The 23,370-nt window shown below is 38.4% G+C and overlaps 1 protein-coding gene across 16 annotated transcripts in view; it reads left to right on the top strand.

Moving 5' to 3' along the window:
• The window catches only part of dock7 (dedicator of cytokinesis 7), a 47,448-nt gene that overhangs the window by 20,903 nt on the left and 3,175 nt on the right, over window positions 1-23,370 (top strand). For 2 of the 16 annotated variants that reach the window (XM_079884392.1, XM_079884394.1), the window contains exons 23-45: window positions 801-893; window positions 1,736-1,825; window positions 2,246-2,341; window positions 2,457-2,597; window positions 3,092-3,205; window positions 3,292-3,459; window positions 3,581-3,732; window positions 4,738-4,907; window positions 4,996-5,150; window positions 5,538-5,720; window positions 5,973-6,108; window positions 6,214-6,310; window positions 9,417-9,513; window positions 9,603-9,737; window positions 9,907-10,059; window positions 10,823-10,981; window positions 11,059-11,159; window positions 14,431-14,623; window positions 14,714-14,857; window positions 15,337-15,468; window positions 21,635-21,769; window positions 21,863-21,952; window positions 22,049-22,285. In XM_079884392.1, coding sequence (XP_079740518.1) covers window positions 801-893; window positions 1,736-1,825; window positions 2,246-2,341; window positions 2,457-2,597; window positions 3,092-3,205; window positions 3,292-3,459; window positions 3,581-3,732; window positions 4,738-4,907; window positions 4,996-5,150; window positions 5,538-5,720; window positions 5,973-6,108; window positions 6,214-6,310; window positions 9,417-9,513; window positions 9,603-9,737; window positions 9,907-10,059; window positions 10,823-10,981; window positions 11,059-11,159; window positions 14,431-14,623; window positions 14,714-14,857; window positions 15,337-15,468; window positions 21,635-21,769; window positions 21,863-21,952; window positions 22,049-22,285 — 3,171 coding nt within the window. Of the gene's footprint in view, window positions 1-800; window positions 894-1,735; window positions 1,826-2,245; window positions 2,342-2,456; window positions 2,598-3,091; window positions 3,206-3,291; window positions 3,460-3,580; window positions 3,733-4,737; window positions 4,908-4,995; window positions 5,151-5,537; window positions 5,721-5,951; window positions 6,109-6,213; window positions 6,311-6,924; window positions 6,943-8,059; window positions 8,114-9,416; window positions 9,514-9,602; window positions 9,738-9,906; window positions 10,060-10,822; window positions 10,982-11,058; window positions 11,160-14,430; window positions 14,624-14,713; window positions 14,858-15,336; window positions 15,469-17,269; window positions 17,285-21,634; window positions 21,770-21,862; window positions 21,953-22,048; window positions 22,286-23,370 lie in introns of all 16 variants that reach the window. The other 14 variants (XM_079884383.1, XM_079884385.1, XM_079884380.1 and 11 more) reach the window with 13 other exon arrangements.

The following is a 23,370-nucleotide window of genomic DNA, read 5'->3' as shown; positions in this document are numbered from 1 at the left end:
AGTTTTTTTTTTTTTTTACTTGAGGTTCACTTAAGAATTATTGGTGCTAACCACTGATCTTTTTCTCCCCTGTTGTATGAATGAAATCAATCTGATTTCACAATATGCGCTCTGTGCTAACTGTGCCAAACTTAAGCCCAAAGTATACTTCAACCATCCGTGTTTCGCGACGGACCGCACACTGTCTGCAAGACATAATTGTCGTCATCAGGAGGGTCCGCCGACCTCCACACACACCGCATACAAGATGAAAGCTGAGACAGAAGAGCCCACTAGTTGGCAATATGCAGTTGTGATGTATTATGCAGTAGTCGAAAAAGAGCGATACAGAACAACATGCTGTTCCAAGAACAGTAAACAAAGCAGCATTTCATTCTCCATCATTTATGTTTTGGGTCTTCTTCTAAACTTTGCATACAATGGCGAATGTCCTCCAAATGACTTAGTACTGCCCTCTAATGATTTGTAGAGTATAGAAAAGCAATTGTACTGCCCATGTGTGGAACTCGCGTATCTGCACTCATTGAGTATACTTTAAAAGCTGTGCGGACACGACTGTGTGCGAGACGGAGCAGAATGCGGAAAATGAAGTATACCCGGGCCTTAAGCCTTTTTATTTTGTTACTTAGAGATGCTTGATACTCTAACCTGTTACTGTTCAGGAATGACAAATTAATATAAACTAACTTGCTCCCTTGCTCACTTGTTTCATTGACCTGTAACCTTTGACCTTTCACTGTTCCCTGGCTTGCTTGCGTGCGTCTGCCTGTGATCCTTTTGATGCCACCCTTGGCTTGCAGGGCTTAGATCGCTCCAACTCCTGGGTGCATACCATGGGGTGCAAAAGCGCCCCCTGGGGGACCAGCCCTGGCTCAACATCCGATGCTAAGCAGGTCATTCTGACTATCCCAACCCCCAAATACTAAGCAGAATCCCCCTCTTCACACAGCCCTTCCCAGTAGCACTAAAACGACATTATCCAATAACTCCATGGCACATTTCTCCTTCACTGCATTTTCCTTTTTTTCATTTGTCCTTCTTTTTTTCTTTTTTTTTTCTTTTTCCAACCCATCCACTCTTCTAAAACAGTTATTCTCGAAGCTGCCTCATTTTTCTTATTCACCATTTCACTTTAAAAAGCATTGCATGGGCAGAACTAACCAATTTCCATTTTCTTTCTGCTTGGCATGTCATGATATGCTGCATGCACATGTATGCGTGCGTGTGTGTGAATGTTTTGTTTGTCTCGTGAAACTTTTTTTTATTTAATTATTATTATTTTAATAACTGGCATCTGGTTAAGGCTAATCATTTTATTTTCTCATTACTCAGTGCCTGTAGTAGTCTGATTCATTAAAGCAAGCATACATGCATACATGAGCACATGCGTACATACATAAATACACAGTATGCATAATTTATTTATCACACCAAAACACTTTTAAAAAAATCTCTTCAGTCTCCTTATTAAGTAGACTCTGTAAAGACACCATATCCCTCAGAATGGCTATTTGTCTGATGAAAACTATAATTGTTCAATTTAATAGTCAATTGTATATATATATTTTAAATCTATTGTGATATCACAGTTTTTGCAGTCTTGTTCTGTATTGTGTGTGTGTGTGTGTGTGTGTGTTTATTTGTATAGGTATTGGTAGTGGTTGGTGAATGGCACCACATACTCCTGTCCTCCACACTAATCTATTTTCACCCTTCCATTCATCCCCACCCGTAGGCCATGGAGCGCAGTGGCAATCGCATGTCATCGCACACTGAGAGCGCCAGTTTCTTGCAAACATTAACAGGACGCTTGCCGACCAAAAAGGTAGAGACCCAATTCCTGGAGAGCAGGAGCCGACCCTCTCCTCACCTGCGCCTGTCTGTCTTGGGATGACTGGATGTTGTTGTTGTTGTTGTTGTTGTTTTGTTGCTGTGATTGTCATGTACTTGTGGATGCTGGGTACAAGATCTTCTCTTTACTATGAATGCCACCTGAAGAGGGAATGATGTGTCACTTGTGGTCACTGTTGGTCTTGCCCCAGTAACGGGTACTGTGTTGGATTGGGCTGTTTATTTGTTCAATGTTTGATCCATAGAATAATGAATCCTCCCCACTCTTGCAGCATCCCAATGGACATTATGTCAAAGGACCGTTTCATATCCCACACTAGAACTAAGACACAGTGACTTGTATGCATTGTATTTGGTGGTGAATGGTTCTTTGATGGTTCCTTCCTGTTCTCAGCTCTTTCATGAGGAGCTTGCCCTGCAGTGGGTGGTCAGCAGTGGCAGCGTGAGGGAGGGAGCCCTGCAACAAGCTTGGTTCTTCTTTGAGCTCATGGTAAGAGCTACCACACCCATACGTTTCCATGCTTCCTCCTTTATGGTCAAAAGTGTAGCATCTGCTGTTGAGGTTGTGAGAAGAACAGTGTGTTCTTGATCCTTTCTCGTTTCAGGTTAAGAGCATCATACACCACTTATACTTTACTGACCGACTGGAGTCTCCCAGGAAGAACCGCTTCCCTGAGCGCTTCATGGATGACATCACTGCTCTGGTTAGCACCATTGCTGGTGACATTGTCTCACGTTTCCAGAAGGTGAGGATTTTTTTTGTATTTGTTAGTTTTGACCATTTTTATTTTGCTTTACATAATATAATTTATTGTGTTATAAATATATGTCAACCTTAACGCATGTGATACATTTTTTTCAGTTTAACGCGTTAAAAATATTTAACGCATTTAACGCAGCATCCGTTTAGTATTAGTATCAGTGATACTGGCCTTCATTCATAAGAAGATGCCATTTAAACAAGTATTTAAAATAAAGGCTACTTTTCTAAAAACTCTTTTATGTTATTTCTACATTAATTTGGAGATTAACTGTGAAATTATTAACTTATAATAACTTATATTAAAAACGTTTTTAACTGCGATTAATCACAATTAATTATAGAAAATGAACTGCGATTGATCTAGTTCATTTTTTTAATCGATTGACAGCACTAATATATATGTACTGTGCCCAGTTAAAGATTTTGAAGTTGTGAGTTTGCTGTTTCATGTTTGTCTCTTCTTTACTGTCTTTTCAGGATCTTGAGTTGGTGGAAAGGCTCAACACCAGCTTGGCCTTCTTCCTCAATGACCTCCTGTCAGTCATGGATAGAGGCTTTGTCTTCACTCTCGTCAAAACCTATTGGAAACAGGTACCTTGACAATTGAGCTCCAAACAACATGCTATGCTTTTTACACATTGTTTTTTCTGATGATCTTCTATTCCTCCTATTCCCAGGTGTCCACCAAGCTCTATGCACTACAGAACCCCACTCTAGAGTCTCTGAGACTGGATTTCCTGAGGATAGTCTGTAGCCATGAACACTACGTCACTCTAAACCTGCCATTCAGTCTACTTACACCCCCAGCATCCCCTTCTCCTTCAGTCTCCTCTGCCACATCTCAGGTATAAACACAAACTGAGAAAGGTTAAACTGTGATAAATTCTAAATGACAACAATATTGGATTATAAAGACTTTCTTCCCTTTTTTTCTTTTTTTTTTTCTTTCTCATTGTCTCCCACCAGAGTTCTGGTTTCTCTACCCATGTGCAGGACCAAAAGATAGCCAACATGTTTGAGCTGTCTGTGCCCTTCAGAGAGCAGCATTACCTCGCCGGTCTCATTCTGACAGAGCTGGCTGTGATACTAGACCCTGAGGCTGATGGCTCAGTACCCTGGTGTGTGCCCTATTTTCATTATTTTATGAATTTTTGTCATTTTAATATAAATTAAAGTATTTTAATTTAAAACAATTATGTATGTATGTATGCATGTATGTATTTTAATAGTTTTATTATTATGTAATTCGTTAATACAATTTAAAGGGTTAGTTCACCCAAAAATGAAAATTCTGTCAGTAATTACTCACCCTCATGTTGTTCCAACCGCATAAGACATTCGTTCATCTTCAGAACACAAATTAAGATATTTTTGATGAAATCTGAGTGCTGGATCACTTCTCCATAGGCTGCTAGGTGGCCGAAACTTGCTGGCCCAGAAAAGTTATTAAAGAGATCGTTAATATAGTCCAAGTGACTCCAGTGGTTCAATCTTAAGTATATCAAGCGACGAGAATACTTTTTGTGCGCAAAAACAAACAAAAATAACGACTTTATTCCACTATTCATTTCCTTCTCTCTGGACCTCTAGTTGGTTCACGTAGTGTTTTTGCGCAGCGCGTCTGTGTTACACGTCACCACGTAGGCTCACTATTGGCCGACGCTGGTCATGTGTGTGATGCGTGATGACGTATAACACAGACGCGCAGCGCAAAAACACTACGAGGCCCAGAGAGAAGGAAATGAATAGTGGAATAAAGTCGTTATTTTTGTTTGTTTTTGCGCACAAAAAGTATTCTCGTCGCTTGATAAACTTAAGATTGAGCCACTGTAGTCACTTGGACTATATTAACGATCTCTTTAATAACTTTTCTGGGCCAGCAAGTTTCGGCCACCTAGCAGCCTATGGAGGATTGAGACAGCGCTCAGATTTAATCAAAAATATCTTAATTTGTGTTCCGAAGATGAACGAAGGTCTTACGCGGTTGGAACAACATGAGGGTGAGTAATTACTGACAGAATTTTCATTTTTGGGTGAACTAACCCTTTAATGTAAATTGTAGGTTTTTTTTCCATCTGGATTTTACCAAATGTGTAATTTGACACTCTCTGCTCTTGCTGTAGGATGTTTGGTCTCCATAAGAAGGTCATCAGCGTTGTTCATAATCTGCTGTCCAGTCATGACTCGGACCCACGTTATGCTGACCCTGAGGTCAAAGCCAGAGTCGCCCTGCTCTACCTACCACTCATAGGCATTGTCATGGAAACCCTTCCTCAGCTCCATGATTTCACTGGTATGCATGTATGTGTGTGTGTGTGTATATATATATATATTCACACCCATGTTGTTTTTTTATTTTAACTTTACTTTTATCATCACAGAATCCCATAATCAGTGGGGGCGTCCTGTTGGTCCAGGTACCGAGGAGCAGGAAGCTGAGGGTAACAGTATGATCAGCCAAACGGTTGCCATGGCAATTGCAGGAACATCTGTGCCACAGATGTCACGGCCTAGTAGTTTTCTGCTCAATCCACAGGTATTGTGATCTCACTGTTCACTAACTGCTCAAAATGTTATATTTTATCAAAAAACTAAAAATGCAAACATGTTAAAATATTGAAATTACAATCTCTTAGTTAATATTTTAGACTTTAGCTGACAAAAAAAGTTTAGACATCCATGCAGTAGAGGGACAAAAATGGCACACTTTGCAAGTTTTTGTGAACGTCCTTTTTTATTTTCGTAAATCTTAAGCAGCCATAACTTCTACTATAATAATTCTTCTGAATAAAAAGAAAAGATTACTTGGTGTTACAGACAATTAGACCAAAGCAAAGTTATACAACATGAAAGCTTCATTATGCAGTGTATGAAAAAGGAGAATACCAGTCCTTTACTTAAATCTATACACCTTGTTCTCCAGGCCACCCGTCAGCATGGCTCGTTCTCGGCTGAGTCCAGTCGAAGTCTGCTCATCTGCCTGCTGTGGGTGCTGAAGAATGCAGATGAGATGGTACTTCAGAAATGGTTCACTGACCTCTCTGTCTCCCAGCTCAACCGTCTGTTGGACCTGCTCTACCTCTGTGTCTCCTGCTTTGAATACAAGGTTTGAATAAACTTCATATTTGAGGGAGTTTTAACCTTATGTTTTAATCAGAAGTTGCTCCACAGCACTTTTAGGTCTCTTGGTTGCAATATATCTGTTGTCTCATTATGTCTGTTTACTTTTCCTTTCATCTCTAAATAAATACACACAATCTGCTCATCTATATCCTTACACCTGTTGAGTGAAATTAATTAGTGTTTGTGTGTTTCTACCCATCCATCTCATACAAAGGCCCATTTTTTATTCATGCAGGGCAAGAAAGCATTTGAACGTATGAACAGTCTAACCTTCAAGAAATCTAAAGACATGAAGGCCAAGTTGGAGGAAGCCATCCTAGGCAGTATTGGAGCCAGACAGGAGATGGTGCGGCGGAGCAGGGGGCAGCTTGGTTAGTTGGGAAAAAAAGGGTCAATATTCTGTTGGAAATAAGTTTCAAAACCTAATTGAAGGCAATTTGATGTATGTTGCCATTTCTCTATCCTTTCCTACACAGAGAGAAGTCCATCAGGCAGTGCTTTTGGTAGCCAGGAGAACCTGCGCTGGAGAAAAGACATGACCCATTGGCGTCAGACCAGCGAAAAGATGGACAAGTATGGTTTTATTATTATTATTATTAAATCTTTTTTTTTTTTTTTTTTTTCAGTGTGTTTCAGAGGCAAAATTAAAGTATGTGAACTTTGACTTCCTTTTCAATTATGTGACTTGTACATAATTATGTAAGCTGATACAAGTACAAACATTATAATCTGGTCATCATATAATGCCAGTAGTGAGTGAAAGAAAGAAAGAAAGAAAGAAAGAAAGAAAGAAAGAAAGAAAGAAAGAAAGAAAGAAAGAAAGAAAGAAAGAAAGAAAGAAAGAAAGAAAGAAAGAAAGAAAGAAAATATAATTTTAATAATACAATTTAATAGTTTTTCATATTTTTTTAACTATTTAAAAATAATAATGACATGCATTTATTATTTTTAAAATTCACATATTAATGATCTAAATTGTTGTAATTTAGTAATTAGTTGGTTTGCCTTATGGATTTCTTGTATTGTCTGTGTTCTATATGTTCATATTGAGAGAACTGATTTTTTCCCCCTCCCATAAATCTATTAATTTGATCACATTCCCATATTTATTCAGAAACAACTATTAACCATTTGACCTCAAATAACCCCTTTATTTGACCTTGTTCTTTCATGTACTGTGTGTTTAGGGGCCAGAGATCAGTCAGGTATTGTACAGCTGAAGTGCTCTTTGCTTTCAGTGACCCTTGCTTTGCTTCAGACCTGAATTTAAAGCCCCTCCTCCTCTTGCTTTTGTCCTACTCTCCTCTACTGGTGCTTGGATTGGTCTGGATGCAGTTGTTACTGACTACAATCTGATTCTGCCCCCAGACCAATGTGTGTGTGTGTGTGTGTGTGTGTTTATTTGGGGTGGTGGTGTAGGATGCGGCTTGGATGACATGACCAGTGTGTTTATAACAAGAATGCAACATGGATCTTTAACCAGCCTCTCAGATCCCATATTTAGCTGTGTTACTTAACAATCTTAGCCTATGTTTTGCAATTGCAATGTTTGCTGGTGCCACTTGATAGTGTTTTGGCAAAGAATTGCATAAGCTATGTAATATAGTGAAAGCTTTTGATTTGTCATTTTGAGTGCTACATGATGAATATAGGGTTTCTATTTGTATGCTACAGTATATTAGTTCATCCATCTTCATATAAAGTATTTTGCTGCTATTTTTCATGCATCCGGTTAACATGCACACCCTGGAAGTTTTCTAAAGCCTTTTGGTGGGTTGCGTCCCCTCAGTTGAGAACCACTGGTTTTCATTCATTTCTCTGGTGGTTATTGTTTGATGTCATTGAATAACAGGTCTGACTTGGCTCACCCTTTTCAAAGGGACAAGCACCAGGCTTGTAAATAATTACACATTATAAATAATAATAAATAATTATGCATTTTATGGTTTACCTGTGAAGTCTAACTAAAAAAAGGACTATACTCAATTTATACTCGTTTAATTTAAGCGCTAATGCAAGTTTTGTTTTTGTAGCATTTACATTTTAGATTTGGCTTGTAAAAAATGTGAAGTATACTGATTAAAGCCTAATCACGGATTGCATGATACATGTACGTAGTGAACCTCCAGGTGTAGAGATGCAGTTTAACAATACGGTTTTATACCACATTTTCAAAAACCTTTTAATAACAGTCCACCCTCTCTGCTTCTAACAATAATCAGCCAGGGCCATGGCTCTCTCCTTCCTTAAAGCTTTGGTACAGGGCTACGATACAGACAAGTTTGTGTGTGGTCTCTATTGAATGAATCGTGTACCATACAGGTTTAAGGGAACCATACCACACAATGGGAGACGCCTGGAGCCCTTCTTAGTTAGGTTTGTAAGCTCACTAGTATATGCTTGCACATAGAATAAGGCAAAGTAAAAGCAAAGTGTAAAGATTAAGTAAAAAGTCTATGTTTTATATTTACATATTCAATCCTTTCCTTTCCTTTCCTTTCCTTTCCTTTCCTTTCCTTTCCTTTCCTTTCCTTTCCTTTCCTTTCCTTTCCTTTCCTTTCCTTTCCTTTCCTTTCCTTTCCTTTCCTTTCCTTTCCTTTCCTTTCCTTTCCTTTCCTTTCCTTCCTTCTCATCTCTTCCTCCTCATATCTTCCTTCCTTCCTTCCTTCCTTCCTTCCTTCCTTCCTTCCTTCCTTCCTTCCTTCCTTCCTTCCTTCCTTCTCATCTCTTCCTTCCTTCTCATCTCTTCCTCCTTCTCTTCCTTCCTTCCTTCCTTCCTTCCTTCCTTCCTTCCTTCCTTCCTTCCTTCCCTTCTTTCTTCCTTCCTTCCTTCCCGTCCTACCTCCCTTCCTTCCTTTCTTCCCTGCTTTCTCCGTCCCTTCTTTCCTTCCTTCCCATCCCTTCCTCCTTCCTCCCTCCTTCCCTTCCTTCATTTCTTCCCTGCTCTCTCCCTCCCTCCCTCCCTCCCTCTCTCCTTTCTTTCTTTCTTTCTTTCTTTCTTTCTTTCTTTCTTTCTTTCTTTCTTTCTTTCTTTCTTTCTTTCTCTTCCTTCCTTCCTTCCTTCCTTCCTTCCTTCCTTCCTTCCTTCCTTCCTTCCTTCCTTCCTTCCTTCCTCCCTCCCTTCCTCCCTCCTTCCCTTCCTTCCTTTCTTCCCTGCTCTCTCCCTCCCTCCTTCCTTCCTTCCTTCCTTCCTTCCTTCCTTCCTTCCTTCCTTCCTTCCTTCCTTCCTTCCTTCCTTCCTTCCTTCCTTCCTTCCTTCCTTCCTTCCTCCCTCTCTCTCTCTCTCTCTCTCTCTCTCCCCCTCCCTCCCTCCCTCCCTCCCTCCCCCTTCCTCCCTCCCCCTTCCTCCCTCCCCCTTCCTCCCTCACATCCTGCATCTCCCCTCTCTCTCTCTCTCTCTCTCTCTAAATAAATATTCTAATACTATATAAAATCTGTGTAAGGGAAAGTTTAGGTTATTATTGTACAGATTGTACAACACAGACTAGGACAAAAACTTACTCAAGTACAAATGTACAATTGGATCAAAATATTTGGTCTGTATGCAGAGGACACCCTTCCTCTGTATGCACTCACTTGAATGCTTGTGTGGAGATTGCGGTGGCATTCAAGGATACACTCCATGTTGTACCTGCCATGTTGCACCATTCTAAGCATTCGTTACCTCATTGTTTGTCAGGACCAGGGCTGAACTGGAGCATGAAGCAATTATTGATGGCAACCTGGCAACTGAAGCTAATCTCATCATATTGGATACGCTAGAAATAATAGTTCAGGTAATGATCTCAACCACTATCAATAACTGTCAATATTTTAAAAGAAGACTTTTATTGTAACTATTATGGTCTCTCTATGTGCCATGTAGACCGTGTCAGTGACAGAGTCCAAAGAAAGCATTCTGGGAGGGGTTCTGAAGGTCCTGCTCCACAGCATGGCATGCAATCAAAGTGCCCTATATTTGCAACACTGCTTTGCTACACAGAGAGCTCTCGTGTCAAAGGTGAGTAAACGCTGATCAGGTCAAAGACCAGATTTTTTTGTTGAGTTTAGACCAGTTTAGATCCTGCTAATCTATGCAATTTTGTTTGGCGAATACTCTCTTTACCTTAAATGTTGTACCTTTTATTATGAAGTGTGACCTCTTGTGAAGTCTTAATGTGTGTGTTTAGTTTCCAGAGCTGCTGTTTGAGGAGGAGACAGAGCAGTGTGCTGACCTGTGCCTGCGTCTCCTGAGGAATTGTAGCAGTAGCATTGGCACCATCAGAGCCCATGCCAGCGCCTCCCTATACCTCCTCATGAGACAGAACTTTGAGATTGGAAATGTGAGAAACACACTCTGTCATAATCCCCATAAATATTAGTATATTGTGTGTGTACAATTCTGTACCGCAGCACATTGTACATATAGCACATGTACATATAACATGTATTAGTCTAAATATGCCATATCTCTACTGCTGAGTTGTTTATAGAATTTTTTTATACACTACCATTCAAAATGTGTTATTTGTATACTAAATTATTAAATAGACATGTATAAATGATATATTTGTTACTTTTTTTTAGTCTCTATTTATTCTCTTTGTTGACAATATGTGACCCTGGATCACAAAACCAGTCACATGTCGCACGGGTATATTTGTGGCAATAGCCAACAATCAAAATTATTGGCTCAAAATTATAGATTTTTCTTTTATGCCAAAAATCATTAGGATATTAAGTAAAGATCATGTTCCATGAAGATATTTTGTACATTTCCTACCGTAAATATATAAAACATTTATTTTTGTGAGTGAATGCAGCAGAATCGCGAACATAAATGGACAACTTTAAAGGCGATTTTCTCAATGTTTCGATTTTTTTGCACCTTCAGATTCCAGATTTTCAAATACCGGTAGTTGTATCTTGGCCAAATATTGTCCTATCCTAACAAACCATACATCAATGGACTTATGGCTTATTTATTCAGCTTTCAGATGATGTATAAATCTCAATTTAAAAAAAATGACCCATGTGACTGGTTTTGTGGTCCAGGGTTACATATGTGAGGGGCTTTATCTTGTTTGTTCTTTCTCTCTCCTTCAGAACTTTGCACGAGTGAAAATGCAGGTGACCATGTCTCTTTCGTCTCTCGTGGGTACATCCCAGAACTTCAATGAGGAGTTTCTGCGGCGTTCTCTCAAGACCATCCTCACTTATGCAGAGGAGGACCTAGAGCTCAGAGAAACCACCTTCCCTGACCAGGTGAAGCTCACAAATCTGTTTCCAAAATCTACTTACTAGTTCTTGACACAAAACACTGATTTTTGCTTTGGTTTCAGGTTCAAGATCTGGTGTTTAACCTTCACATGATTCTATCGGACACAGTAAAAATGAAGGAACATCAAGAAGATCCAGAGATGCTTATTGATCTCATGTACAGGTACTATACTTTAAAGGCCCCGTTCTTCGTGATCCCATGTTTCAAACTTTAGTTAGTGTGTAATGTTGTTGTTAGAGTATAAATAATATCTGTAAAATTATAAAGCTCAAAGTTCAATGCCAAGCGAGATATTTTATTTAACAGAAGTCGCCTACAGCGAACGGCCCGTTTGGACTACATCCCTCTACTTCCTTCTTTAATGACGTCATTAAAACTGTTTTTTAACTAACCTCCGCCCACAGGAATGCTCCCTCAACTCTACCGAAATTCGCTTATGTACTTGCGCACTTCTTATAACTTAATGTGTTTACTCAGCTCTTACGGTGATTTTCTGAAGTAAAACTGACGCTTCATCTTTTGTGTGATGTATATGTTTGATCATCATTCAGACAGCAGACTTGTAGGCTATTAATAAATAATGGATACATACAAGCAGATGACAAATACGTTATAATAACCGTAATTAAACTACTAAACTATACCTGTTTCATCTCTATACAGCACTCTGACTCTGTAGGCATTATTGTCCGACTCGAAATGAACACCGTTACTGAGAGTTTCTGATATTATCATCATTCCGTGAGATGAAATTGTCCTGAGAGACTGAGCGCGAGCTCGTGAAGCTCCGCCCCCTTTGCGTCCAGCAGCAGCTCATTTGCATTTAAAGGGCACACACTAAAACAGCGCGTTTTTCTGAGCCCCAAAAAATGACTATTTAAACATGCTGTAAAAAATGATCTGTTGGGTATTTTGAGCTGAAACTTCACATACACACTCTGGGGACATCAGAGACTTATTTTACATCTTGTGAAAAGGGGCATAATACGGGACCTTTAATATATTAGCTACACTATTATCTAACTTGAAGTTAATCTAGCATGAAAAATAGTTTTAAAAATAGATTTAAAAAAAAAATATATATATATATATACAGTGAGGAAAATAAGTATTTGAACACCCTGCTATTTTGCAAGTTCTCCCACTTAGAAATCATGGAGGGGTCTGAAATTGTCATCGTAGGTGCATGTCCACTGTGAGAGACATAATCTAAAAAAAAAAATCCAGAAATCACAATGTATGATTTTTTAACTATTTATTTGTATGATACAGCTGCAAATAAGTATTTGAACACCTGAGAAAATCAATGTTAATATTTGGTACAGTAGCCTTTGTTTGCAATTACAGAGGTCAAACGTTTCCTGTAGTTTTTCACCAGGTTTGCACACACTGCAGGAGGGATTTTGGCCCACTCCTCCACACAGATCTTCTCTAGATCAGTCAGGTTTCTGGGCTGTCGCTGAGAAACACGGAGTTTGAGCTCCCTCCAAAGATTCTCTATTGGGTTTAGGTCTGGAGACTGGCTAGGCCACGCCAGAACCTTGATATGCTTCTTACAGAGCCACTCCTTGGTTATCCTGGCTGTGTGCTTCGGGTCATTGTCATGTTGGAAGACCCAGCCTCGACCCATCTTCAATGCTCTAACTGAAGGAAGGAGGTTGTTCCCCAAAATCTCGCAATACATGGCCCCGGTCATCCTCTCCTTAATACAGTGCAGTCGCCCTGTCCCATGTGCAGAAAAACACCCCCAAAGCATGATGCTACCACCCCCATGCTTCACAGTAGGGATGGTGTTCTTGGGATGGTACTCATAATTCTTCTTCCTCCAAACACGTTTAGTGGAATTATGACCAAAAAGTTATATTTTGGTCTCATCTGACCATGACTTTCTCCCATGACTCCTCTGGATCATCCAAATGGTCATTGGCAAACTTAAGACGGGCCTTGACATGTGCTGGTTTAAGCAGGGGAACCTTCCGTGCCATGCATGATTTCAAACCATGACGTCTTAGTGTATTACCAACAGTAACCTTGGAAACGGTGGTCCCAGCTCTTTTCAGGTCATTGACCAGCTCCTCCCGTGTAGTTCTGGGCTGATTTCTCACCTTTCTTAGGATCATTGAGACCCCACGAGGTGAGATCTTGCATGGAGCGCCAGTCCGAGGGAGATTGACAGTCATGTTTAGCTTCTTCCATTTTCTAATGATTGCTCCAACAGTGGACCTTTTTTCACCAAGCTGCTGGGCAATTTCCCCGTAGTCCTTTCCAGCCTTGTGGAGGTGTACAATTTTGTCTCTAGTGTCTTTGGACAGCTCTTTGGTCTTGGCCATGTTAGTAGTTGGATTCTTACTGATTGTATGGGGTGGACAGGTGTCTTTATGCAGCTAACGACCTCAAACAGGTGCATCTAATTTAGGATAATAAATGGAGTGGAGGTGGACATTTTAAAGGTAGACTAACAGGTCTTTAAGGGTCAGAATTCTAGCTGATAGACAGGTGTTCAAATTCTTATTTGCAGCTGTATCATACAAATAAATAGTTAAAAAATCATATATTGTGATTTCTGGATTTTCTTTTTAGATTATGTCTCTCACAGTGGACATGCACCTACGATGACAATTTCAGACCCCTCCATGATTTCCAAGTGGGAGAACTTGCAAAATAGCAGGGTGTTCAAATACTTTTTTCCTCACTGTATATATATATATATATATATATATATATATATATATATATATATATATATATATATATATATATATATTCATATATTAATGACTACAAACTATTACTGTCAGTACTGATTGCATTTTTTTTTATTAATAAACTATACTCTTCAAAAGTTTTTTTTTAAAGAAAATAATTATATTTAAGGACACATTAAATTGATCAAAAGTGACAGTAAAGACATCTATAATGTTACAAAAGATTTCTGTTTCAAATAAATGCTGTTCTTTTGCACTTTCTATTCAAAGAATACTGAGGGGAAAAAAAACTTTTGCGGTTTCTACAAAAACATTAACATTGAAGCACCAAATCAGCATAGTAGAATGATTTCGGAAGGATCATGTGACACTGAAGACTTGAGTAAAGGCTACTGAAAATTTTACTTTGCACCACAAGAGCAAATTCTATTTTAAAATATATTAAAATAGAAAACAGTTATTTCGTATTGTAAAATATTTCACAATATTAATGTTTTTTTTAAACATAAATAAATAAATACAGACTTGGTAAGCATAATAGACTTCTTTCAAGAATAAAAAAAACTTTTGGATGTTTGTGTATAGGAAAACACATTCTTGTAATTTTCTAGAATAAAGTCATGTAGTTTTCATGATATAGCTTCAATTGCAGAAACATGCAAAAATATAAATACATCACAATTTATTATAGTATTTATCTTGACAAATGTCTCCTTTCTGTTATGTAGGATTGCTAAGGGCTACCAGACATCCCCAGACCTACGACTGACTTGGCTGCAAAATATGGCAGGGAAGCACTCAGAGAGGAATAACCATGCAGAGGCAGCCCAGTGCTTAGTACACAGCGCCGCCCTGGTGGCAGAGTACCTCAGCATGCTGGAGGACCGCAAGTACCTGCCTGTGGGCTGTGTCACATTTCAGGTTCCTGTTGCACCATGTGACAAAGATAACGATGCATCAGTCATTTGCTTTTTGATTGTAATATATTAATGAGGTTTTCTCACACCACAGAATATGTCCTCTAATGTGCTGGAAGAATCTGCTGTGTCAGATGATGTGGTGTCCCCGGATGAGGAGGGTATCTGCTCTGGGAAGTACTTCACTGAGGCAGGCTTAGTTGGGTTGCTGGAACAAGCTGCAGCCTCCTTTTCTATGGTGAGATGTTTACTATGTTGTTTAAAAGACCTCTTATAATGATTTTGGCTACATTTCTATTTGTTTCATTGATTCATATGTATAATAATATTTAACTTGTGAAATAAAAAAGTGTTTAGTATCATATTTACATTTTGGTATAATTTATTATAATGCATTTTTTAAATAAATGTTCTGATTTTTATTGATAATTTATAATTTTTGGTCCCAGTTTTTTTGTGTGTGTATTAACTTACTATGTACTAATATTTAAATTAATCTTTTGACCATACCACAAAACCCACCCTAACCTTACCTGTATATCTCATGCCTAAAGACTCCTAATATCAATACCTATTTTTTTCAAAATACTTTTAATATATATTGTGCAAATTAAAAAAATATTAACTTCAGCAATCTAATATGCAATCATTTAACTGTATTACATCATATTGTTTTATATCGGTCATTAGCCACTTTTATCATTTATTTGTCTCCAGGCTGGTATGTACGAAGCAGTGAACGAAGTCTACAAAGTGCTCATTCCTATTCACGAGGCCAACAGGGATGCCAAGAAGCTAGCCACTATTCATGGTAAACTTCAGGAAGCCTTTGGCAAAATTGTGCATCAGGTAAATGTTTTAAAAAGGGAGTTTTCATTGTTTTGAATCCTAAAACAAAGACTGTTAGCCTCTTGATGCATGCTGTGTATCAGTTTAAAGGGGATTTCTCACCGGAGGAACCTTTTCACAGTACCTAGAACTATTGGCGGAAGTACCCGTTTTTTGGCGTGTTCGAACCACAGGAACTAGGAACGATTTTAGTTCAAGGAACTCCTTTTGGAGGAACTAATTTAGCTCCTACTTCAGAGTAGGGTCTAAACCAGCACAATAGGAACTATCAGTGACGTTAGTATATGCTGATCTGCCGAACACACGCGAAACACCAGCACCAGTTATTTAAAAAAAAGCTGTGTAAACACACAGATTATAGCCTATATATTTACAGCTAGCGATATTGGGCATCAACCACACTGCAAACGCTAATACTTTTTCATATACTGTCTACTTTCTTTGTATAATAGTTCTATCTAATAACATATTAGACCGATCGTAAACTAATGAACATGAAGAATGCGAGCACTATGTGCTCAGGCTCTAGTGTGGCTTACGTCACTTCAGAGTTCCTACTGGTGGTGAGAAGGCAACCAGGAAAATGTTCCTAGGGGAACCATTAGTTCTCGAGGAACCACCCTTGTATCTAGTTCCTAGAACTACCTGGTGCGAAATCCTCTTAAGACAACAGAACTTTGTATTTTTGGCCTAGTAGTACAAAGCATCTGCCAGATGTCTAACTTGGCAATATTTTGCTTGTGTATACACACAGACATGATTTATGTGTGACACGTGAAAGAGACTTTGCATTATCAAGACTGCATGTCTCTGTTTATCTCTTCTACATCAGAGTGACAGAGAGCATGTGGACTCTTTTCAGTGAGTTTTCCTGGGCATTATGAGTAGTATTCACACTAAGAATGAGAACTATAACGATAACTATATTAGGATCCACACCAACTGACGATAATATTCTGTTTATTATAATCGCGCGCTGCAGTTATGTCATCTTCCACTTTAATTGTTCAAGCTCTTTCAAGTCAAATGGACTCTGACTAGCTGTTAATGTTTTATCATTCATCAGCTGCAAAAATGCTCTTAAAGTGATTCCAACGTTATTGTTCCTGTGATGTTATAGTTGTGGTGTGGACTTCTCTTAGAATTTGAACGCTTGTTAAAACGTCATAGTTATAGTTTTCATCGTTGGTGTGAATGGGTCTTGCTCATACTGTACATAGGGTTAATGATTTGAACAACTACTCTTTCTGTGCGATCGATGTAAATGATACCTCAGATTGCACGGCTGGTTGATGAGAAGTGTGTTATAAACTTTTGTGTGCAGTCAACACTTGAAGTTTACACACAAAAATCCCAAAGACATAGATTGAAAGAGGTGACCAGAATATCATAGAGGAATGGGGTGACCCTTTTGACCTGGCAACCACACAGAATAATCTAGAAACTGCATAGCAACATGCTAAAAAACACTACATGCACCTTAGCGTCTGTATAGAAAATCCCTGGGAACCACCCAAAACACTGTTTTTTCTTTAAAAAAAAAAAGTAAAAAAATAGATTTTATATTATTCCATCCGGTATAAATGGATGAATAGTCATGCATGGCGGATACAGTCTAACAAATATGCTACTTTTCAAAAGTTTGGGAAAAAATCCTACTTTGTCCAAACTATTGAACAGTAGTGTATGATTTTTCAAAAACGATTGTTTCCCACAATGCTTTGCAGTGAGTCTGGGCTTTTAAAGGGGGTGATTGTGACCTGTGTATGTTGATTTGTGCTGTATTCTCTCTGTTATACAGAGCACAGGCTGGGAGGTAGGTGCTAAACTTCATGGTTAATGCTTGGCCCTTACGTGCAAGCTGTGGGCGTTTATCATGACTCTCTATGCTTTGAATTTGACCCATTAACATTTTTATGGACGTTTTCATTTCTTCGTCCATCCCTCCATCTCTCTTTCCATGGGACTGCTGTCAGTGGTGTGTGGGCAGCAGCATCCCTCTTCTCATCTTCCTATCTCTCCTCTCTTTTTTTAAGGAAAAAGCGATGTTAACATTGTCAAATTTGACAGGCCATGCATGGGAGCCACTGTGAACACTAATAACAGATTTATTCACGAATGCCTCATTTCACTTCCTCATCCTCTCTCTCATCAGCATTGCCATCTATGTCTCATGTCTCTCAAAAGCACAGGGTTCGATTTATGCGAGACATGTAGATAACCTTGAAGGATCGGTTTGCCCAGAAATGAAAATTCTGTCATAATTTTCTCACCCTCATGTTATTCCGAACCTGTATGACTTAATTTGTTTCCTGAAACATAAAAGGAGATATTCTGAATAATATACTGGTTTCTTCATGCAACTGGAGTTGGAGCTATCAGACTTTAAATAGGACATAAAAGAACCATGAAAGTGGTCAATATGACTCATACTCTATATTCCAAGTTTTCTGAATTTATAAAATGGCTTTTTGAGACAAACAGACCATGAAAGCTTCGAAAGCTTAAAAACTCTACCTTCGGGGGATGCATTCCAAGCTAGGAAAGCATCAAGGCACCAAAGCACTTCCGAATCCAATGTTAGCTTCACTTCCTGTCTCCTGAGATACCTTCATCTGATTGAAGGCAGCAGCATAGATGTATCCTTACCTGCCTTTTGACCACAATCCTGTTGGTTCCATTCTGTGACCGTTAAGCTAAAAAAATAAAGATGCCGTCTAAAAGTTGCGTTTGGTGGTCAGTATGTAAATGTATGGTTTTGACCAACATTTTCCACTTTTGATGCCATTTCTAGTGAGAAATTACTATTTTAGTAATTAAATATTTGCTTATCACCAAAGCTTGCTTTTATTTTGCTGTAGATCATTAAACCGCTACCGCGCCTCAGAATCCTGTCCGATATCAGTTTCATGAGGTATGTTTACCAATGCTGCCTGCAAAGTCATTGCCTGACAGGGCAGTGAGGCAACAAGTCAGCTTAGGTAAGCTTTCAGACATAGCCCAAATTTAAGACCTTTAAGAAGTCATGTATATTGTGTGAACTGGATCAAATGATTCATCGCAAAAATCACATCACAATTTTTTTTTTTTTTTTGCTTTTGGATTGTTTGTGTGACTTCAGAAGACTTGGAATTAAATCACTTTTATGACAAATTTAATAGTGTCTCCCCCCCCCCCCCCATTTGGAGTTTGACAGCAACATCAACAGACATTTATCTTCATTAGAGTGCAACAATCAGGTTCCAGAGGTACAATCCCATTCATTTTCTCCATAGGAAAATTGATTTGTTAATGATAACCTATAAACCTTTAAAGACAAACCTACTGTGAACTCTGAGGTTACAAATGGATGGCATATGCTTTTGTTGAAGTCATCAGGTCACATTATTTTGACTTATTTTAAGAACTAATTGTGTTTAACAGCTGGATTCCTGTAATGCAATACAACTTATTGCTGGTTGGTTTAGTTCAGGGCTTATAACCGGAAACCATGGTTGCTGAAAAAGTGGGCGGGCACTGTTGTGCTTTATATGGAAAATAGCAACCAGTATTGTCTTCAACAAATCATCTTTAGTGTTCCACGGAAGAAAGAACGTCATACAGGTTTGGAATGACATGAGGGTGGGTTAACAGTGACATGATTATCGACTTTGGGGTATGTCTTTAACAAATAAAGAATAGCATGAATTAGGGACAGAAGCTTCTTAGAAAATATCAGAACATTTTTGGTATCTTGGTAAATTATGCGTTTTTCTTCTTCTAAAGGGACACGTCCTGGTGATCATCAGTTTAAAACATCTATATTCATGTGCTGAAAGTGACATCCAAGTGACCTTCTCTTTATATGAGCTTTTGTTTCATTGCAAACTAAATCGACCCCTGAGTTCTCATTTACACCAATATGTTTGTATACTAGTGTTAATCTCACTTGTTTATTTGCATGGCAGCGAGTCAACAAAACCTTCATATTTGCAGCAATACACCAGGAATGTCTCCTAATTGTCTATTTAATAAAGACCCTTTAGTGCATTTTTCACTGCCTGCTTCTTCCTCATTGCATGTTTATTGTTGGGTTTTAGTCTTTGTGTGTTTGTGTGTGTGTGTGTGTGTGTGTTTCTTTGTAAAGTATGGATTTGGTAGTATTGCTGTTTGTTTTGTGTGTTCGTGTTTTGTTTAGCTTTCAAAGAGTTTCTTGGTTTCCTGATTAAAATATGTTCTGTTCTCTCCTTTTTTATTTCCCTGGTTGCTGACCCCTCCTCTTCCCACTTTAATTATTGTGTCTTGTGGTAAGTTCATAGTTTGAGGGTTTATTTCTGTAGCTTTTATGACAATCACAATGAACCAGAGATGGGCTGAACCATCTCAGACACCTGGTAACCAGGCCCACACAGAATCTGCACCCCAAAACTTCAGATTTCTACAGAATTGGAACATCAATCATCCACACAGTTTTTATTACATGTTTGTTTATACATTATTTTGGCTAAGTTTAAAATGCTTAGCTCTCTTTAACTTATGTTTTCCATCTAGGCTTACTGATAACTTATGATTAGAACCATTTTGAACAGCTTGTTATAATCTGAACCAAAGAATGTAGTTATGGTAGTATTTATTGTGTTACTTCTTCAGGAACTTATAATATATGGGATATATTACACAAATGAACATTGGAATTTCATGTCTTGCTAGACACTGACCAAAGTCTATTCAGGCTTTTTGTTCTATTGTTTTATTAGCTCAATCTGAGCATTGGCTGTATGTTTGGTCTGCTTTGGTTCAGCCCTTATCTGCACCTTATTGATACTTCACTTCCTGTGTGTAGAGCACTCAGACATGTTCCCGGCTGTGTACAAATACAAACACCATTCTTTTTCTTTTCTTTCTGTCCTATTATGGCCTACCCTGTTACTCAAGTACACTAGTTCTGCCATTCTATTTCTATTGTCATAACTATTTCAGTCTGGCGTTGTGTATTAGGCTACAGCAGCACGTTTACTTTCTCATGAGGAGCTTGCTACAACCTAAATGTTCTCTTTTGTTCCATTCTTTCTCTTCTTCGAAGTACAGTTGCTTACTTACTGTTTAAGGACATGAGGTTTTCTCTGGTCTTCCTCCTGTTATGTCCACCTTTGCTTATACAGTTGTCAGAGAAAGGTCCCACTTTGTTTTGAACTGCTGCTTGCACCACTATCCACAAGCTTGGCTCAAACTCTCATGTATTTTAGTTAGATTTTGTGTCTGATATGGATATCTCACTTTCTTCTCAGCTACTACTTCCTAAAAAGATCAAGTAAATAATGCATACATACTGTTCAAAAGTTTGGGGTTGGCAAGCTTTTTTATGTTTTTGAAAGAAGTCCCTTATGCTCACCAAGGCTGTGTTTATTTAATTGAAAATACAGTAAAAATTGTACTATTTTTTTCAATTCAAAATAACTGTTTTCTATTTAACATATTTTATGTAATAGCAAAGCTGGACTTTCCACATCATTACTCCAGTCTTCAGTGTCACGTGTCAGCCTTCAAAAATCATTCTAATATGCTGATTTTGGGCTCAAGAAACATGAAATAGACATCTTTTAATAAGATGACAATGTCTTTACTGTCACTTTTGATCAATTTAATGCATCCTTGCTGAATAAAAGCATGAATTTCCTTTAAAAAACCTCTCTGACCTCGAACATTTGAATGGTTGTGTAAAATTGAGAAACTATGCAATATTTGTAAAAATAAATAAATATAATAATTAAAAAAAACATCTGTCATAACACACTACCACTTAGTAGTGAAGGTAAAAGGGGATAGAAGCTAACCTTTTACTTCTCTTTCTTGGAGGTTGCACAATATCCTCAAATATGGTAATGTTTGTACTATAACGATACTGTATTAGTGTCTGTTTTCCTGTATTTCTCTGTTATATGATTGCATAATCATTGCCAGAGTTGAATGCAGGTTATTTATGTGAACATGTTCCAGACAATGTTTCCATTGCTGTTGATAACTTGCTGCCAAGAGAAAATGTTGTTTGCCTCATTGCACTTTAACTTTCTTTATGAGTAACTGTTTTAGTAAAGCCATCAGACTTGATTTTCCATGTTATCTAGCATTTTGAAATGGTAGCTTCAACTGACAGCAAATTAGTAACTGACACATTTGTTTGTTTCAGGATGGAAAGCGAATGTTTGGCACCTATTTCAGAGTTGGATTTTACGGTTCTAAATTTGGTGACTTGGATGAGCAGGAGTTTGTATACAAAGAGCCAGCCATCACCAAGCTAGCAGAAATCTCACATCGACTTGAGGTACAAGACACTGGAATTGTTTGCATGGGTGCATTTTCTGTTTCACATGTTTTAGTAGATGAGTGATTTGACCGTTATTGTCTTAATTCTCAGAGTTTCTATGGTGAAAGGTTTGGTGAGGATCAAGTGGAAGTCATTAAAGATTCCAATCCAGTCGACAAGTGTAAACTGGACCCAAATAAGGTGTGTTTTTGTGCTGCGTTATGGTGCAAAATGTGTGTATGGAAATCAAACGATAATACTTTGCACAGAGAATAATATCTCTTTTCTCCATCACAGGCCTTTATTCAGATCACTTATGTTGAACCATATTTTGACACTTATGAAATGAAGGACCGCATCACTTACTTTGATAAGAACTACAACCTGCGGCGCTTCGTGTACTGCACGCCATTCACACTCGATGGAAGAGCTCACGGTGACCTGCATGAACAGTTTAAACGAAAGACCATCCTCACCACCTCCCACGCTTTCCCTTACATCAAGACCCGCATCAACATCATCCACAAAGAGGAGGTAAGTCAAACACGCATGCTTTGTGAAAGCTTCTATAGGGATTCATGCTAGACTGAAATTATATGAAAACTATGAAAACATTGTTTTGGTTGTGTTTCGGCTCTGCGTGACTGTGCTGATGAATAAAGTTATCCTACTGCTCATAAAACTTTCTCTACAAGGCATAAGAGATATAACCAGTTTAGATGGAAAGGATCTTAAGCTGACTAGCTGAAGACGTTACTATACCCATTAATAGATACTGTACTTTCTTTAAAATAAATTCTAGCACAGGTCTACAACAACCATAATGAAATGACCCTTCACAATAGCTAATGCTTCACAATGAACTCTGTTAAAGGGCTAAATATGACAATTTATTTGTTCAGCAAAATGCCTTACTCACCTGTTGAGTAATAAAAAAAAAAAAATGTTGTAATAATTTTTTTTTTTTTTTACATTTTAAATCCCTTAGTTCTCACCATCTATGAAAAGCCAAGCCAATGTTGATTCTTGTTTTATTATGAGCGCTGTCGACTTGAAATTTAGCATGCTCCATATCAACCTTTCTTTTTGTCACAACAATGTTATGTAAACGGAGCAATTTGTCTGTATTTATGGATATGACAAGACACGCACAGGGGTGAATTACGTATTTGCACATATTTCCCGCAAAAAACTGGCCTGGCTCCGCCCTCCTACGTACTTCCGCTCAATTTTCATTTTCCTTCAGTACTCCGTCTGGGTTTGCGGTATATTCGTGGGTTTTCTCCTACCAAATTTTTACCGGTCCAATCAGCGAACAGAGGGAGTGGCTGAGAACGATGACATTGAGGTTGTGCGCTAGTTTGAGTTGTAGTGTTACGTCATGATCAAACGTTAGTGATTGGTCATGGCAGATCCAGTAGTTTTAAACTTCAACATAGTACCTGCCTTCAAGGAAGTTACCGCTTGTCAATGGAGAGTGGCCAGACTCTCTGTACAAATGAAATGTACGAGAGTCTGGTAGGACCAGGCTAGCAAAAAACATCCCATCAGGTCTAAAATATAAACACTTATAACAGGCTTACCATAGTGAATAAGGGTAAGACAAAAACACGCTTTGG

Source organism: Squalius cephalus, assembly GCF_949319135.1.
Source record: "Squalius cephalus genome assembly, chromosome: 10".
Lineage (NCBI taxonomy): Eukaryota > Metazoa > Chordata > Actinopteri > Cypriniformes > Leuciscidae > Squalius > Squalius cephalus.
Note: the sequence above shows the minus strand (reverse complement) of the source record. Positions and strands in the feature narration are given on the sequence as shown.